General features: G+C 38.7%; 1 protein-coding gene across 1 annotated transcript; it reads right to left on the reverse strand.

Annotated features, from left to right (window-relative positions):
• Nucleotides 1–325: 325 nt before the first annotated feature.
• On the reverse strand, nucleotides 326–13,401 carry cxcl12b (chemokine (C-X-C motif) ligand 12b (stromal cell-derived factor 1)). Its single transcript, XM_085163551.1, has 4 exons — nucleotides 13,202–13,401; nucleotides 10,578–10,695; nucleotides 5,800–5,883; nucleotides 326–3,587 (listed from the first exon to the last, which is right to left on the reverse strand). The coding sequence occupies exons 1-4, from the start codon at nucleotides 13,266–13,268 to the stop codon at nucleotides 3,548–3,550; spliced, it is 309 nt and encodes a 102-aa protein (XP_085019677.1). The 5' UTR covers nucleotides 13,269–13,401; the 3' UTR covers nucleotides 326–3,547.
• Nucleotides 13,402–20,186: the final 6,785 nt, after the last annotated feature.

The following is a 20,186-nucleotide window of genomic DNA, read 5'->3' on the forward strand; positions in this document are numbered from 1 at the left end:
CTTTCATACAGACATCAGTTCAGCTCTGCAGGCTTAAAGCTGCAACAACAATGCCCCGCAATCCATCTCAGTACTTTTAACAGAGGTGGATTGTTGGGTGAGGCAGAAGAGCAGTGCATCAGTCCCGCATTGAACAAGCTGCCTAATAGAGGTGAAACAGCCTAAAAGACAAGTGAATGCCAAGCTTTATCTGTGGGGACACAATCTCAGCTCTAATGTGGCTCCAGCTCCATCTCACCATTGTTCAGAAAGGACATAATGCAGTTTTAAATGAACAATAAACACAAAGAATCACTGTTGATGAGAAATACACGTATAACAGCACTTTAGTTTATATAGGTTTATTGAAAAAAAGGGTTGATATAAAAGCTAAAATACTGCCTCTTGGTTTACAATCAGTGAAAATACAGAGTAATACTCTAATACGTCTTATGTATAGAAGAACATGTGTCAGAAGCTGCCTCAAAAGTAATGAAGTCATTTCACATTGTCTTGGGGACCTAATTAAAACACACTTCAGTTATTTTAGTAACACACTAATGGCAAGTAAATGTGACCCTGAATATATATTTGGTCTAAATACAAAGAAACAAAAACCTTCTTTGAAAAATATAATTGCACAGTGATGACTGTGTTGGAACACAGCTTTGCCTGATATATATTTGATCCCACAAATTACGCTCAGTTGATGGGTTAGCGAGAGTTTCCACAGGGGCCACGGGACTAATTTAACAGCACTTAAAGTCTATTTAATATAACTAAATACTTATTACATTACATGAATCTTAATAAGGTAAATCGTGAGTGACGTAGAGCATAGGCTGTTGAAAGTTTGTTTAACATATTTCTTATTAGTTTAACAAAATTAGTCCTGCTATTTAGATAATAATCACATTATAAAGGAAAAATCTGGACTTTTTTTTACAGAAATATTTAATCTACTAATTATGGACTGGGTTGTGGTTTAACACACTAACCTTTATCTTTTCATATCAGTGTGTTTGGAAAACAGCACAGTTTTATTGAGCAATGGTGTTTACGCAAATTCGTATAATTATATAAGATTCTTGGCCATTAGAGTAATGAGAAATGAATTACACTTACAGCATTGTTGCACCATTAGCTCCAAATTGATAAGATTACCACCAGTAACCTGTCAGTCAGTAAATAGACCATAAAACACAAAAGATGATAGACGATAACAATGACCACAAGCACTTGGACTTCCATAGCAATTTGTGGTAGGGGGGGACCCAAAACAAAACAAAGCAATTTTGCGGCATGGGAGCAGTCGAGTGAACCTGAAAAGAAAGCCTGTGGGGTGCTGGGAGTGTCCAGATTGAAAGCACATGCTGGCTGATCTAAACTCTTAGTCTTTATTCTGTTTTGGCTCAGCGGTTCTTTTGACACATCATATATCAACTTAAGTAAAACTATAAAAAACTAAATCATGAGGCTGATGGGGACAAATGGTGGGCTGAGCTGAATAGTTTCCTGACTTGTGGCTTTTGTTTTCTATCACCGCAGGCTGGATTGGGTTTTATTCAGCTCACGCGCTCTGCAGCTGATAAGCAAACAATATCAATAAACTCAAGACAGCAACATTTAAGTTGCTCAGCATTTCTGTATTCTAAAGAAAATGCAAGCAATATTAATATATGTGTCGCATACTGTGCATAACGTACTTACAGACTTTTACATATATGTGAAATATTGAATGAATCCTCAAAAATGAAGTCAGATACTGTTTCTAGCACTTTAATGAACGGCCTTCATTTAGTAGCTTCTGCCTGTTGTACATTTCATTAAAAAAAAAAAATTTTGTAAGATTATTTTCAATATAAAAATAAAACAATTACATTAAAAAAAACATAAAGTGGTTCACATATATATAAAATAACTGATAATTAAAAATGTTCTTTTGCCACTGTGAGCATTCCTTTTGAGGCATTTATCTTTCAGCTATTTGGACAATTTAGTAGCTTTTCATTCCTACTAAGGACAGGTGCTGGTATGAAAACACTGCGTCTTCTGTTGGTCCTTTTGACAAAGTGTAAAACTGTCCTGAATTGTAACGACATCCTACCTATTTTACCTAAAATCCATGAAATAGAATTAATCTGCTTCTTGGTGGTGCATAAATATTTGGTCTCTCTTAACCAATAAGTTCAATTGGCTAAAAACCAAAAAGCTGCACTGATTAGTGTTTTCGTCCATGCTCGGTCATCCAGATAAGGAAATCCCAAAAAGTTGATTCTGTTCATCTGGATGCAGCGTTTTCAGTGTGGGAAACATTTCGTCACTCACCCAAGTGACTTCTTCAGACATCCAGATGAACAGGACCAACTTTTTGGGATGCACTGATTAGTGTTTTATGTCTTTACAGTCTTTACCAGTACAGTGTGGCCTTAATGTCAGCTTAGAATCGGCTTCATTTTCATTTTTCACTTCCAAAAACAGTCCTTTGAGCCTTTATTTCAAAACATATTCTATTTAAGACACCGAGAGTCTCGACATCCCATCTTGCATAAAATCATCACTAAAAACACAGTTATGTCAATGGCTCTGACTCCTTAAACTGAACATATAGCACCATTGGATCAGTGCGTCCTTTTTAGTAGTTTGTGTGAGCTTCCTCTTTTTTTCCTGCATCAAGCTTAGAAACAACTAGACCTGTGCTAGCGAGCTCTGTGTGTTACAGTTAACAAAAGCTTGTGGATGGTTTCCCCCAATTGCCAGCCCCTGAATATATCCCATGAGCCTTCACTCTCAGAGTAATGCCACTTTCACTTCAAATCACAACAAGCCTTCTACATTTATGTGTGGAAAGCCCAAAATTCGTCTTTGAGTAATGAATATATTAAAACTAGAATAATAAATCATATCATTCTGAGCAGAAGGATAAGATATCAATTTGATGTGGAAACATTTCTTTTGATGTTTTCAAATTTGACACGTCTGCATTTTTCCAAACCACATTTTTTGATATAAAAGGGCAGGAACTGGCAACAAAGTCCCAACGGCAATTTTTCCAAAGAAGCTGATGTGAATGTTTTTTCCTCAGTCAGCAGCTTTTATTAAAAATTAATCTGACTTGAAATGATGGTGGCATTACTCACAAAGCCTTGCACGAGACAGAAAGGTAGAATTGTTTCTCTAGAGCTGTGTGAAGCAAGAAAATATTATATACAGGCACACAATCAGAGTTCATGTATGCAACATTCAAACACACACACACACACACACACACACACTCTCCCGTGCCATTCACTCAGTACTCAGCACATATTTTTGACATCAACATGTGTCCGTCAAGGTGAGATTGCACTCCTAAGATTTGTTGCCGGATAAGGTGAATGTGAAACAACTGGACGTCCCGAGGGATCGGTGGATGGTGCTGGGGATGGAGAGCAGCTTCTGCAAGCTGTCCAGAGAGTTGGACGGGTACATACAGCGTGTGTGCATACATCCATAGCAGTGACAGGGAGGTACAGAGGTTCAACCTGGGAATACCAGGCTGGATGACATACAGGACTCCCCTTGTGTTTTAGTTGATCTTATTAGCGCGTCTTCTAGATTTCTTCACCCTGGAGAAAGATTCAGAAGGTATTAAGATGAGTTTATGTAACTGAAAACAACTTCATTTTAGCTGTCACAGTTATATTTACATATTTACATTTAAAAATCCATGAGAACAAATAATGGGTTATTGTTGAGCCACAGATTAAAAACATGTTATCTAGTTTTATGTGACTTTAGTCATTTGAAATTCATCTTCTCTTGGAATGAGCTGTGCATCACTGGTATAAAGGATGAGCGAGTTGTTTTTGACCTTTTTCAGAGAGCATGATATATGAATGTAAGTTTTGTAACTAAACATTATATCTTTAATTTGTTTAATATAGGCTCTTAAAAGGAGATCAATTTTTGGTTTCATTTTATGGGGATATATGAACAAATGCGCTCATACAAGGCACATTTGTATAAGCACAGAATTTCTTATATCTAACTCACTTTATGTTCTTTCAGCTTAAATCTTTTGGCTGTTTCTGGTGTTTGTAAGAACACATTAGTATAAAAAAGTATTTTTAACCTCTAGAATAAAATAACACTTAACACGACTCTCATGCCAAGTCTCGTGTGGACTTCTGGTCATTTTCATATAAAAGTGCATATGAGGGAAATGTAATTATGTCCGATGAGAGAAGACAGATCAGGAAGTTTGTAAAACCTACTGGTGCAGTATTATATATGCCTAACTATAATCATAAATCTTTCACTTGTCTTTTATAAGCTTGCGTTTGCCATGCTTGAATTATGGTGTCTGGGAAGCATCACTTGCAAATCTAGAGGCAGTTTGCATTGGCTAAAGGTGAAGTTGGAACAATGGGAGACCATTTACAAAACTTTTGGCTTTACTGGATTGACCGGTTAATCATTAAATGAATCATTCATAAATCATTTATGTTTTTTTGTTTAATGAAATGCCTAGATTGGAGTTCAGAGGCTCATTTTCAGCATCAAACACGGTGATCTAATGGTACATTTTGCTCCCCACTGCAAAATTTGTTAAAAGACTAATTGATCATTAGAAATATGTGGTTTTAATTATGTAAGCAGAGCGTAACGCTGTTCTTCTGATTAAGAAATATACTGGCTACTGATGTGCTTTAAGTTCCTGAATATAGTATAAAAATGGCTATAAAAGTAAAACAGAACCCATAACAGTGGTGGATGTAAAACCTCAATCATCAGCTTAAAATGCCTGGTGGAAAAAAGCTATAATATCATAGGTTTTTAAGCCAACAAGTGGAAAGTTTCGTTCGACAGTTATGATGTGTGATGCATATTCAACTCTTAACCTCTCGTACTTCCACCAGCTGGATTAGGATGCATTTAGCTACATGTTAAAGAAGCATAGCTACATTTTGTTTTTATAGGTTATTAAAAATAAAGATGTCGCTGGCATTAACGCCAAGTCTAAGAGAAGATCTGGTGCATGTTAAGAGGTTAACATGCAGAAGCCCATGAGCGACACTAGTCTAAATATGAAAGGCTGATATTTGGTGATATTTGTTGTGTATGACAGATTATTTGCTGCTGCGCCACATGCCAGCTTCAGTGAACTACGACAATGCCTGTAATAAGACTACATTTAAAAAAATCTGCAGTCACAGAAGTCCTTCGCTACAATAATAAACAATGTCTTGTAACTCCTCAGATATTCCTTTATTGTTTGTTTTCACATTGTGCACTTTAAGTGTTTATACTGTTTAAAGACGCAGGCATGCAGCCTGGCGATAATCACCACCAGACATGTTGGGAACAGTTTTTTTCCTTTTATGTGAAAGGCACATATTTACTGCATAGCCCATTAAAAAGTGAAACAGCTACTGCAGTTTTTATGAATAGTTTTTACTCCCCAACCAGAAGCGTTCTTTTACAGATGTGCAATTTGTGATGATAATGTGTAACGTTTTAATGTTAACGTAAGTGCTCTGATTTGGCTGACTATCTCAGATGTGCTTATGAGAAAATAGGAAGCAGACATACCAGTGGTAGATTTATCTCTGGTCTTACTTGATGCTCATTATTTCACAGATAATAACTCAGTGGCTTACATCAACCATGTCACCAATTTCAGAGACTAATTGTCAGTAGGAAACTGAGAAATTGACTTTTTTTTAACATTGGTTTATTTGCAAGCTCTAAACTTAGAGGAGAAGGGAACCATATTTCATTCCTGCCTTTGTCAGCGATGCTCATGCCATTCGTAGATAGATAGAGGGGGTTTCTTACTTGTTAATGGCATTCTTTAAGTACTGCTGCAGCCATTTGGTCTCAGGGTTGATGCAAACTTCCCTGTTGCTCTTCAGCTTTGCACTGTGGAAAAAAAAGGATGAATTGATTTGGTTACATTCTGCAAAAATGAAGCAATCTTGAAAACAAAGCTGTTTTGACTAGCTGACTTTAAGCCTCGTTTTCTGACTGCACCAGTTGGAAAAATGCAGAGCAGATTTGTTCACCCAGAAGCTCAATGTGTAGATTTTAGGTGGGATGTGGGAAAATTTCCACCAATGAAACATGAAGGAAGGAAGCACAGGAATGACTTAGAAACACAGTAATTTTACTAAGTGAGGCAACAGTGCTGATCTCATTCAGCAGCAGCACAGCGTCTCCAGGCATGTTGATAACTAAGACTGTTGCTGCTAGTTTGCTAACTACATAAAGCAAGCTCTGTATACACTTTGCTGTACATATCTAAATACTATATACTGTCAAGTTCCCGTGTTTATACTGTACATTTAATAACCAGTTCTCCATCCTTTATTTATTCTGTAATTTATTCCAGCAGCGTTGCACTCTGCACCATTGTATCACCAACACGGTGTTATTGTCTGTGTCATGTTGCTGTTGTATGTACTGTCAGTTTGTCTATTCTGTTTATACTGAGAGTGAAGAAAAAATGGAGCCCAGCTCTTTGTATGTGTACACGTAGTTGGCCAATAAAGCCAAATCTGATTCTAATCTTAAGGAAATGTTGCGTGACCTTCTTGTTTTCAGACAAACTCAATAACACTGCTGATTCCTTAAAAGCATCACAGATATGTCTGACATTGTTTGAATGTGCACAAGGTTTGGAACATGGGGGGGAAGGATATCTGTGTGAGCTATTACAAACAGGGGTTTATAAATTAAAACAAAGGAATTTATCACTTGTGCCACCTTTAATCAGATTAAAGACAGAGGATAGATGTGTGTAATATCAGGAAGGATCATATTAAAAGTTACGTAAAAGTTACGTTATTTGAAAGCAGCACAGAATGCATCTGAGTCTTGTTGCGTTTTGTTGCATTATATGTTGAACAACTACCAGAAACACCTCCACCAGAAACTGATGCAAAAATAGGTACAAATTAGTGCTACAAAATGCACCAGAATTCAGGAAATAAGGTTTCTGATACTCAAGATTTCCTGAGAGAGGAACCAAACACCCCTTAATGTGTCTACCTATGCACATGCTGGTAGCTAGCTGCCGAGGAGGTGAAAAAAGCAAAAAAGGAGTGCCATAGAAACTATTTAAGCTAAAGAACAGCTTAAAAACAACAGTAATTTGGCATTAACTCTACTAGTTTAGCAAGTAAAAAAAAAACTACACATTGCCAGAATTTAAAATGAAACAAACGAAAAACCCCAAACTGTCTTGTCCCAACTTTAGTTTTTCAAAGCGGGGTGCAGACGAGTGCGATGGGTTTTTATTGCCACATTCTCCCGCATGTTTACATTTGCTTCTGCAGTACATTTTTTTCCACACTTATCCTGGTTTCCACATAAAAGAGGAGTAACAGAGATTATGAGGAATCAAAGTGTTTAAGCCCAAAGCAAACTCAGAGGCAATAAATCACTTTCAAGGACATGTAAGGGTTGCAGTTTCAAATTTGGCCCTCTTGTGTAGCTTGACATCCTGCAGTGTTGTACAGTACAGAGGCTTTATCTTCTTCTTCGGCTGTGCGGTTAACCAAACTGTAACAAGACCTCTCAGTAACCTCAACAAAGTGTGACCAGCATTTTAATGGATGCCTGAAGAAGCTCATCCAGCCTCCTTTTCTGCTTCTCTTGTGTTCAGGGTACAGTCCTTGCGCAATGACAACAAATCAAGCATTATTGTTCAGTGGGATGCACAACCTAACATCCTTGCTTATAGCATTTAAATAGGTGCTCCTTGGCTGTACTAATTAATATTAGCGATTTATGACTAAGTTTTTTACTAAAGCTACAAAACTCTTAAAGCATTATTAAAAGCTAAACAGCACTTTTTAAACCATAATGGGAACAAAAATAGCCCCTCGCTGTTTATGGTTTATCGGCTGTTAAATAAATCAGAAGTGAAATGAGCAAAACATGCCAGGATTAAAAGGTCTACGGGGTTGAGCTCAGATACACCTCAGATAAGCTCTAAAAATCTCTGCACATCTAAAAACACATCCAGGCTCAAAACTGGAGGATTACTACACATAACAGGCTGTCAGCGTCTGCTCGGCGGTGAAAAATCACAGCTCGCTGTTTCTGCTCAAGGACGGCTGAAGGGGGGAGGCTGATATCGCAGATTACACCGCACTGTATGACTCGTAAAGCTGTCTCTGCACAGCACACTAAACATCTTCACACATAGTCTGACACAAACTTTACACATGGGAAGGCCTTTTTATCTGGCTGGTTTCATGTAAAACTTTTAAAAGGTGCAACATCAGAGGCTTGTTTAAGTAATCAGTCACGTTCGTAAATTTTTATTCCTGGTACTTTGTTGGGTGCACATGTTAACACGTCTTTTTTGTGGAGGTTTTTTAAACATATTTTTAACATGAGTTTAGATTTAAATAAACTAGAAGTCACTAAAAATTAGCCTAACAGAAAGTGAAATGTGGCTTGACCGTCAACACTTTATGTTAGGTAAAATATACAACTGTAATACTCAGAAAAACAGACATTTTTCTTCTTTTATATCCAAAATATTGAATTTTCCTTCCCAGATTATTTCCCCCTCAGGATTCAGGGGTGCTGCAGGGTGGTCACAGAGTGTGTGCTGATGTCTGGTCTGTTAATAGAGAGCTAAGCCAAACATTTAGGAGAGGATTTGTTCTGTTGTCAGTCACTGACTCTGGGTGAGTTTCGGACCCAATGGGGTGATTGCAGGGGGCACGCAACAGGGTCTTACCCTGCTCCAAACATGTGGATATCACACCTCTGTGGCAAAAGGTCGTGTATGAGAGTTAACAGCTCAGAGGTGTAGTGCCTCGCTGCTCCCCATTCTCCTCCCTCCATCTCATGTCACACATCTCTGTAAGTTAAACACTGCTTTCATATTCAATTTGTGCCCCCCCCCCCTCTCTTGCTTGCCCCTCTGATATACCACCTCCCTTATTCCTCACTGCATTTAGAGGCAGATGAGCAAATGGCCCCTCAAACTTAAAAGAGCAATTCGGGAGCACCAGCCTGATCCCGAATCCTTCAAATGTCAGGAGGCCAAACAGCTCCGTAACAGGATCTGTGTTTGCTTTTTCTCATGGGGTCGCCCCCCCCTCTCTACACACACACACACTTTTTGTTTTATTAGGGGTTGCTAGCTCATCAGCTCGGAAGCTCTCTGTTATTTTGATGTTTCTCACTTCATCCTGTTTATCTGTCTGCCTGTCTGGATGACCAACTGAGAACCTAAACCCTAATTGACTTGGCAGGAATTTGGGGGCCGGAGTTCCACAAGCAGCAGGTAGTAATTACTTCACAGCAAGTTAATACCAACAGCGTGGCGGCCTGGTTTGGAGGGGTTGTCGTCAAGCTAGGGTGAAGGGATGAGGGCACACGGTGGGAGAAGGGGGGGGGAGTTTCTTGTGGGGTGAAAGAGGGTGTTATGTTACCGACTTTCTTTCATGCTCCTCAATAGATATATCGGAGCGCCGCTCTGCGGGCTCCTTGTCTGAATGACTTCTTGACTCCTCTGGCAGTTTTCTGGAGGGAGGTTAGAGGGAGTTTGTAGCCTAGCCACAGGACTGGTAGTCCTTCCTGACCTTTTGCCATTCGGTTACCCCTTCCAACCATCACCAGCCCCCTCCTTTCTTTGTGGAAGCAGCCTCCAGTCCTTTAGCCTTTTGGCCTTGAGGCTTCTGCCGTCCAGATTTTCAATAGCTAACAAATTAAGGAAGGTTCTTTTTTGTTAATGTGTTCCAGACCAGTGAAATTATTCTCAACGTTGCTGACCAGATTCAGGCGGGAAATGAAAAAAGAAAAAGTAGATGAGGGACACAAGGGGTCAGCAGAAATACAAAGGTAATCACTTTGACCCTTAATTATTGCTTCCTTTGCTAAACACAAATGGCCCCCTCAAGCTCTGAGCGTTAGCGCTTTCCTCTCTCTGAGTGGATTGTGTTGTTTTAAAGTCAGCCCGCTCACTCAGGAAAGCCTAGAAGGATATTAACACCATACCTCACACATACCTCACACATCAACAGTGTATTACATTTATTTCTGTTTCCTCTTGTTAAAGAAGACTATTGCCTTAGATAGACCCCCAAAAATAGCTTACGCTTCAAACACAGCCCTTTTGTAGTTTGTACTCACTGATATGAACTGGTCTTGAATGATATGTGTGCGCTGTTATTACACTAATGCAATCATAAATGAATCTGTAGTGTTCATTAAACAGAGAAGGTAATGCATGCCAGTGTCATTTTAAATGTTTTATTGTGTTCCTATATTGTTTTTTTGTTTTCCCACATATGGTTATTGTGACTGTATGTCTGGGAGTTTGAGGAGAACAGGCTCACTTGCAAAAGCTCAGCACAGATATCAAGTACAATCTAATCTATCACAAAATGGTTACTTTTTTACTGGTTAAATGGTTACTTTACACGATTCTGCTTTTTTACAGCCTAAAATATGAACCTTGACACACTGAAAAGAATCCACTTAAACAGGCCACACGAGTGACAGACTCATTCAAACAGTCATCAGATAATTACACCAGGAAACACATTTTTTGAAGTTAATCACCCCCTGCAACATGAGACTCATCTACTTACATGACTTGGAAGGGGCAGTTGGGCGTGTGGAGAAACTTGAGCTCTTTGATGGAGCGCTGGGGAACCGTGTTGAGAGTGGATCGACACCAGCAGCGCTCAACCAGGCTGATGGGCTTTGCTACAAACAGAGGACAAGGAAGATTACAAATTAGCATGAAGCTTAGAAAATGCAACAAAATCTCAAGAGACCAGGCTGTTAAAAAGCTTAACAAGTACTGACTGTTCCAATTCTGCAACACTGCACTCTTAAGCTCTGGCATTCACACAACTATATATTTAGGAAGGAGTTTGAAAACTGAAAGACGGGAGAGAAATTTGCTTTGGGATCCAAAGACAAATCCGCAGACAAAGCTGCACCTGCCTTATTTCAATATATAAGAGCAAGAAAAGCCTAACAAGCTTTTTGTGAACAAAGGAGAAATCAGCCAACACAGAGACACATTCAGCATTACTCATGTGGAGCTCTGCAGGGCAGTAAAATGTGGCAGACGTTGGACTTTAAGATAAATGATTCCGTTAACTTGCCAAAGAAAACTTATTCAGATCACAGTAGATGAAATGAGCAGTGGTGTCTAATATTTCGTTTCATTGCCCGTTAACAAAAGAAAGGGTCATTTTGGTTCAAGTGAGGATTTAAATACCTACATCAACTTAAATCAAATCCAAGCACAGCAGTTTCTGATTCATTTGGATTGCGATTAAACATACCTTTCACCTCGTTGGACAAATTAAAGGCCTGTTTAATCTACTGTAACAAATCTTAACAAAGCATGGGAATGTATAAGTTTACCTGCTATGTCTGTGAACAACATCCTCATTAAAAAGAGATTAGCCCTTTCTGACCACCCGCTCGCTCACACTCTCACACACACACACGCATGCAGAATTTTAGCTTTTCACTCCTGGAGCATTCAGCCAAGCCACTCTAAAGGAGAAGGGTCCTCAACATTCAATTTCCAATATTCACCTCTTTTATGAAAGCACTCTGCAGCTCAGACGGCCTCAGCAGCCTCTATGAGGTACATTCTTAAAATGATTACAATGTGAGTTCGTGGAGGCTTGTCGGTGCCCCAGAGGACTACAGATGCACAGTAATAAGACTAAATGCTTCCTTAAAAGTTTTCAAATGAAAGAAACGATGAGGGTTGTTAAAAAAATTAGGGAAAGGATGAAGGAAAACCTGGCTGACAATAAAAGTTAAAAAGAAACCAGCCGAATAGCCTTTAACTGCATCATTATAGAGGCCTTTGAATGGGAATAAAATGCATTGAAAACTGAAGCTCAAAGTGTGCTTTAAGAAATTACAAAATTTCACAGAGCTGATTCTTTACATCAACCATGCCCTGCCTGTACAAATGTAAATGTCCAAATTACTCAAACCATACAATATAAAGCAAATGCTGTTGTGATTTGGCAACATATAATTAAATGTAATTAAAATCTTAAAATCAGGTGCATCAATAATAAAGCTCTCTTTTTTTTTTTACAAGGTTCATTGTATTCTTTTTTTTTTTTTCATAAAGAAACAGCAAATGTCTTGTCGCAAATGCCTAAATCCTCAGTAATATCGCTCTAATGATTCGCACCCATTCAGGGTCTTTTCTCATGCAAACTAAGGGATCATTATGCAGCATGCAGCACTGGGGCCAGAAGCATGTGTCCACCACTGATTTATCCCTAATTAAAAACTAATTATAAGGATGCAGTGAGAAAAGGCAAATACACATGTCTAGGTCCAACTCTTGAATATTCAATCTGAGCTCTTAGTGGAGCAGAAACAATACGCTTAGGATAAATCCTGCTAGGAAACTCAACACCCCGTCTTGTTCCTACCAAGGTTAAACGTGGGAGGTGAATGTGGGGTCAATGCGGTGGCAGCAGTCAATCCACCTCCGGTATAAGATATTTGCCCAAAATCTGAAACAAATGCTTATAAACATTTTGTTTAAAAAGGCTTTTTCTGTTTTGTAGATTTTGATTAATATCAGTATATTCTCTACTTATTCTCTTCTAGCGCCCCACATAAGAACTTGCAGTGGGGAAATATTTTCATTCAAGTTTAATTTTCTAATTATGTATAAAAATATATGTTTGTTTCCACAAACCCAAATACAAACTGCATAATACTAATAATTTTTTTAAAAAACTAGCAAAGCAAAACCCAATGATTCGGCACCTGTCCGAAAAAAACAACAACCGAGAAGCTTCTATTTCGTACTTAATTTACTCTCCATGAGTTTAAGTTATACTGTAGCTATTTAATTAATGTATAAAAATTTTCTAATAACATTTCAATCAGTTACCCAATTTTCTGTCTAGAAATGTATCGACGTAGAAGGAAAGCAGGTGATCGAAGAACTGGAATTTCACAGTCTTGTAATAAGGGATTTACCACGACGGCAACCGATCAATCATAAACAATTAAAATGAATGCTGACATAACCTAACAAACATAAACTTAATCCAGAAAAATACTGTTCTAAATAGCCAATAAGAAATATAAATGTCGGAAGCTCCAGATTCTCAAACGTTTAAATTAGCCAAAATCTGTCTAAATGATGTTGTCATCAATGTTTCTGAAGCGTTTAAATTAAAGCGAGGGGCTGCTGTCCCTCTGGACTCACCGTTGGAGGTCGGAACATGTGTGGCCACGGCCAGCAGAGCCAGCAGTGCCATCAGTTTGACGTCCATGGTGGTGGGCTTGCAGGCTGCAGGAGGGCTTGCGCTCTTTCTCTGTTACAATCCAGGGCACGACTGTGGCCGCCAGCTTCGCTCTGCGCTGTGTTAAATCTTCAGACGGGCGAGAGAAAGTGAGCAGGGAGACGGAGTCCCACTTTCTATAGAGGGAGGGGGGGTCCCAGCGTGAGAGGAGAGGGAGGGGAAGCCAGGGCAGGAGAAGGAGGGAGCGGCAGCCAGTCAGTAGAAACTTCCTCGATTGTAAATGCGTTTGGCTGCGAGTCAAGGAGAAAGTCTGAGGGCTATTCTCTTCGCCTCTTTACTAATTTTGCCTATTTTTTTCAGCCTTTCATGCTTTCATTGCTTCATTGTGTCTATTTAATCTTCTTTGTTGTACTTTTCCTCCCCCCTCTTCCATTTTTCACCTTTACTTGCCATCTGCCACACACATGCATACAGAGTACAAGCATTTCTCACCAGTCACTGCAGATCATTGCTGGAAGCAGCTCTCTCTGCATTTGGACTAATATTGTTTTATATGTCAGCTGCCTGTTGTGTATTTGTTTGCTGGTATACAGGCTGCACCCTCTCCGCCTTTTTTTCTCCATGCATCAGTTTGGCTGTCGTTCTTTCTCATTTTCCCTCTTGCGGACTCCCTGTCATCTGGCTGGGCTCCTGTCCATGACGTCTGCTTCATGTCTTTATTGGGACTTTCATTGTTTTCTCCATGAAGAAACCATTAGCGGACTTCATGTTTGTACAGTTGTTAGGACAGAGGAAAACCTGGTTTAAGAAAAATTGTAGATCCATTAAGTGATGAACTTCTGTGAGTCTTTTGCTGTTTTTAATTAAAATGCAGTCAAGGATAGGAAATTCTATTGTAAGTAGATTATCATCATCAACTACAAAAAAACTACCACATATATCTCCAAGAAACAAATGTTCTTTTGGTTGTTTTATTCACTAAATACATTGGGTGATAAATTATGACTGCAGTGTGTACAAGTGGGTCAAGATCTGCTCCTTCTCACCAAAGGAGTTTCTTGAACGCTTTCTCAGAATTTGCAGATGTTGATCAAAGAATATGGGTTTGATTCTGGGAACGAACTGCAATCAGCATGTTGTTTATGGAAATGCTAAACCAACACAGTCATCAGTAACTGGAATGAGTTTCATCTTACAATAATACAAAGCACTAGATCAATATCATAGATAAGCAGCTTTCAGTAGATTTAAATATTTTTCATTTTTTGATGATCAAAGTTAACCATGCCAGTTTCTTTCTTCACGTGATTTTTTCTCCTCTTCATTTATTTATTCATTTTTTTTAAACTTTTGGGGTAAAAATATAATCCATATAATTTTTTTCCAGAATAGCTTACTTTTTTAATTACATACTCATAGGTGAAACACATTAACAACCCTAATGGCAGAAATCCTGCCACAAAGTGAGCAAATAAAGCTCAGACACATGTTTCTGAAAAACTTTGATGATCTGATGGAGGGTTTCCAGCTTCATCTGGAGGAAATCAGGTACGAGTGTAGCATGTAATAGGGGTGCAGATGCTATGAAGTTAGTCTGTGCGTTACGTGTGTCTGTATGTGTGTAAACATCCATGTGATTATACATGTTTTTGTCTCCTTTCCTGTATTGAATCCAGGAGCAGGTAAACTGAAACTGGCCTTCATGCCAGAACGTAACACCTTTTCTGCCAGACGAGTTGGACATGGTTCAACAACTCCCACCCGCCCTCATGTGCAGTCTTCGACCACCATTAGCGGTAATAAAACCATGCACAGCTACAGACTGCCTGTCAATTCATACCCTGAAATCTCTCCCCCGCAGTTTACAGGCCTTTACCACTGCGGCGTGCTGAGAAAGTGCTCGCACAACTGCGGCCTGCTGGAAGCTATAAACCTGAGAGAGTGTTTACAGTTAACCAGAGAGTCACTCTATACAACTGCCGTTACCAGCGGTGAGATGAAACCGAGCTGTGAAGAGACAAACATATAATTACCTCAGAGGAATTTACTTATCTTTGAAAGCACAAACAACACATTTCTTTTATTGTTTTATGACCCAAGTGACACAAAATTCAGTTACAAGCTTTCAGTCATAGCGAGAGAGAGATGCCTGTTTATATGGATGGATGGATTTATTTATATGGATGCTCTGCCTTAATCACACAATTACTAAAGCTATTTTATAATTAGGCTATAAAAGTTTTTCTAAGATGAATAGATTTTTATTTTTGTTCCAACAGCATTAAAAACGTCCTGATCATTAGCAAAAATCCTTCAGAAACAGCGACACGGTTGCTCATTTTAACTCATTTACAAACCACATAATATTAACAAGTATAATATAATGCATACGAATCTTCCACCTGTTAATCTTGATACGGAACAAAACAGAGCGTTGAGTTGCCTGGTTGGAGTTAACATAGGAGAATATTAAAGAGTTAGCTCTAACTATGTCTGTTTGGTTTTTGTGCCTTCTTGCTAATAAATAGTTTCTATTCAGGGATAAAGCAGCAGTGGATACGTGGGCTGTTATATATTCAGGAGAAAAATGAGATTTGCTTTTATTATCACATTTTGCAAAAAGGCTGCAAAGTTGTAACGTCTGGGAAAAACAACTGACCAAGAGCAATGTTGATAGATTTTTTAATGCATTTAGAGAATGTATGATTTTTTTGAGAATAAAACATGAACAAATATAGGAAAATATAGACAAAGAACAAATTAGTGGCCACTAATACTTTTACATCACATGTGTAAAAACTTGCACACTGTGAAAAAAAAAAAATGTTTACAAAAACTTATGGGTAACACATTATTTGCTGAATTTGTTTATTTATTTGTTCTGTCTCAACCCAAATTGTTTGATTTGATCAGTCTTTGAAGCTCAGTGTTGTTATGTGCTCCACCTCTTTAACGTGCACGCTTAACTATCTTAAATTTCCAAAACTGCCGATTTGAGGATGCAGTAGCATTTTTTTTTTGTAGCGTAGTATTAAGAATAATGAATATATTATGTTTCTGGCTATCATTAACATTTACAAGTTAGCTTAGTTACACCTCCCCCCCCCCCCCCCAAACTAAATCCTGTTAATCCTTTCATCACAACACAGAGACTTGTATTTAGTGAGTCACAAAAACAAATGTCAGAAGTGTTTTAGCCACTCGAGTGCTAACATGCCACAGGAGTGCTGCTGCAGAGGAGACTGGGAATGCGATTGGCACGTTTACTGCTGACCTGTGGGACAACACTGTCACTTGTATCACACGTGGGATCAAAGGTCAACGTTTCATGTCCCTGTATAGGGTTACAAGAGGTAGAGCTGCAAGGTCTTTGTTCTGGGCCGGTCCTGATAGACGAGCTTGCCTGAATGGCTGCCATGATGAGGGATGTGACGGGGAGCAGATGAGTATTTGGTCTTGGTGGATGGTCTCCATCAGGCCCACACATGCCATACATGCGAGCCCGTCCTATTTGAACGGGTCCAAATAAAGATTATTAGGTGCAATAAACTTTTCCTTTTGCACTGTAAATGCGATTGTAAAACTCTGCCAGGATGGGAGGATGTGGTTATTTAAGAGCCAATGGGGTTTTTAGCAAGAGTAGAAAAACATCACAATATCTTTTTGCTCTCTGTCAAAGCTTACGGGTTTCCTGCCGTACTTCCATTTGTGGTTTGTAGCGGATTTGCAGGATAACACAGACTTAGAAGAAAAAAATAAGCAGTAATTAAAATCTTATTAAGAATAAAAGTAGAACCACAGAAAATAATATACATATATCGTCCTATTTTAGCACCAGACTTTAAAGTGGTTCAGAGGGAAAAATTAATCATCTATCATCACCAGGTGTGTCATAGCACTTAAAGCAGACTCATGCAAATATGTTATTAATGTCTTTCATGCCTTTCCATGTAAAAATGAAGCTAAATAAACAGACTAATCTTTGCACTAATCTCCAGTGTGACAGCAGATCCCGACTTTCCTGTTAGGATCTATGTTAGGAGATTCCTTTGTGGTCGAGAGTTTATTGTGTTTGTCCAGCAGTTTGAGTCTGGTGCTGAGTTTGCTTTTATTGTGGCAGCGCAGATGAAAGGTTTTCCTCCACTAGACTTAGATAAACAGTAGATCACAATCACAGCTGCGGCGCTATGAGCGCTCAAAATGCGCCACGTAAACACACATTCATCAACATGGGGAAAGATTCTCAAGAGCATAAATATAATATCAGCTGCTGGATAAAAAGGGAGCGTTGAGTAAAGACTAGTCGTATTTGTAGTTAGCTTACAGAATATTCTGATTTACAGGATCGCGACTCTGGATCAGATTTGTATTTTTTTAATGAAAAAACTTTTATGTATACTGGATTTGTCATGTGTGTGTCCCGTGTGTTTATGGTGGTGGCATGAAACTGTGGGCTCTGTAAACAGGATAAAATTGAGGTTTAAGGTGTTTGGGGGCTAGAGGCGGGAGGGGGGATGGGTGCGATTTTTTTGGGGAGGGGGTTCTTGGATCAGTTAGCACATTTCTGCCTTGAGCTTCAGCAGCTGGCTCCTTAGGAGGAACAAACACGCACATACACACACAGACACAGGCACACACACACCTCTTGCTGAGGACTGATTAAACAAGATGACGTTTTCATTAATAAGTGATACAAATATTCTTACAAGCAGCTGAAGTAATCCTTTAATAAAACAGTGGATTAGTGCACAACATTGCAGACAGCTGAACTATGGGACTTATGACAGCACAGAAATGAAGAGGAACTATATATATGGGTGGAAAACTACTCAAACCTAAACTACTCAAAACTAAAGCATGTCACTTGCTAGATAAAAGTAAACATTTTAATAATATGTATTAAAATAATCTAAATACGTGGAAATAAAAACACAAATGATAGTGTTAGGGATAGTGATAATGATAGCAAGCCTGGCTGACTTTATGTATTTTATCACAAAGCTCTTGTCTTTCCATAAAGCAAAAAGATTAAAAGCGATTAGACTATGCAATTTCTGAAGAAACTGTGGCGGGATTATTGTAGGTATAGCTAAAAGTTGCTAAAAGGTTGAAGGTAAAGAGGTTGGCTGATATAGTTGAAGGGAGATGGCTCAAAAACACATGGGAAGGTATCTTAATAGGCCACAAGTGTACCTGAGATAACAGCTACCTGGTGCAAAATAGAATTGCTCTGAGTGGTTGTAATAATTTCTGTCATACAAATGTTTGGGGACATTCAGAGACATTTACCTTGTTGTTGTAAAGTTGTCCCCTCACTTAGACGACATAAAAATAGAAATTTATTGCAGTTAAATGGCTCAGATAGGATTGATTTTGAATTTAAACCAAGATAAAGACTAATAACATCCCTGTCAGCCTCAGATGTACAATATTTTGTTAATGATCATGTTTAGTGTTGTATATTGACGAGAGAAATTCATTTATTTAGATAGCAAGGTATTGCTTAAAGCACATCTCTGTCTGAGAAGAAACTCAGAAACCATTTACAACATGTACTCTGGACATCATCAGATGAATCAGGATGGGACATCGTTCAAAGTTAACCTTTCCCACACATAGCGCAGAACAGGAGCTGGTCAGCTTCAGATGAATTTCATTTCTGAAAATTCCACATTTGATTACGGAGAAGGAGCTGTATGGTTAGAGTTGGCCAGAGACGGGGAGAGAAAACGAGTTAACTGGACAGTTACTTGACATATTCTCACATGTGCACGATCAGACACCACACAGACTTTGTGCAAAGGAAGTTGAAGGGTAAAAAATGTGTAATGTACAGGTTAAATACGTTGTTACATGCTACGCCATTGGGGAATATATGAAAACATTTCTGACGTATATGTATAAAACCTAAGCACAGATTTTGATTTAGAGATTTTAATTTTTGATTTATTATTTAGTACTTGCAAAAAGCAGAGACTAGAAGTAAAATTACTCTGAAAATGAAGCACAGTTAAGTTTTTGATCATACGAAATGGTATTTTCTCAGGAATACATAAGAAAAATTAGATATTTGAAATGTAAGTTGAGTTTTAAGCGTTTCAAGGTTATAACATGATTTTCTCATTGTGTAATAGTCACTACTCTTATTTACAAATCAGACAGATTGTTGCAGCTAAGACAACAGTTTAAAGCAGCATGCTAGCACAAGTCTAGAAGATCAAGTAAAACAATGATTAAGGACCAAGAAGGACTTGGTTTTATCTAAGTCTTTTTTTTTAATCTTTGGCTGAACAAAAGGTGGAGAAATCTCCCTGTTCACTTCCCCTCTTGACCATTTTAATCCTTCATCTATTCAGATGTACAACATACAGCACATACAGTCAGAAAGCTATGGATGCCTGCAGAGAGCGATGATAAAGGCATTTCCATTTGAATAAACGACTGGTTTTTAGGTAGACACGTCCTGAATGCGTTTGAAGTTTTCAGCTCTCCTTGGTTGTCATTTATGGGAGAAAGCCCTCTCAATGACTAATCCAGTTTACTTTGTGCCCATCTGTGGAGGAGAGAATCTGGCATGACACCAAATGCCACTCAATAGATGATTTCCCAAACAAAGGCAAAAAATGGCTGCCCCTCCTGTGTCCTCCTCCTTCTCACTCCCCGTTTCCTGCTTGACAAACACATTCAATCCATCTCCTCTTTCATATATTTGTCAAGAGCATGGTTTGTATGTGACCCAGTTGCTATAGTTTCAGCTCCCGTATGGGGCCGGACATGTGTTTACTGTATATATTATGGGATGCAGAGAAAAGAGAGGGCGGGCTGGAGTGCTTGTGCCCTTTGGTGCCACATTCAAGTGTGTGAGACTGTGTGTTTTTTTAACACTATGCAATTGTCTGCTCCTTTTCTCAGAGAAATGCAGAGAGCAGGAGGCCATATAAAGGACGG

This window comes from Neolamprologus multifasciatus, chromosome 6 (genome assembly GCF_963576455.1).
Source record: "Neolamprologus multifasciatus chromosome 6, fNeoMul1.2, whole genome shotgun sequence".
NCBI lineage: Eukaryota > Metazoa > Chordata > Actinopteri > Cichliformes > Cichlidae > Neolamprologus > Neolamprologus multifasciatus.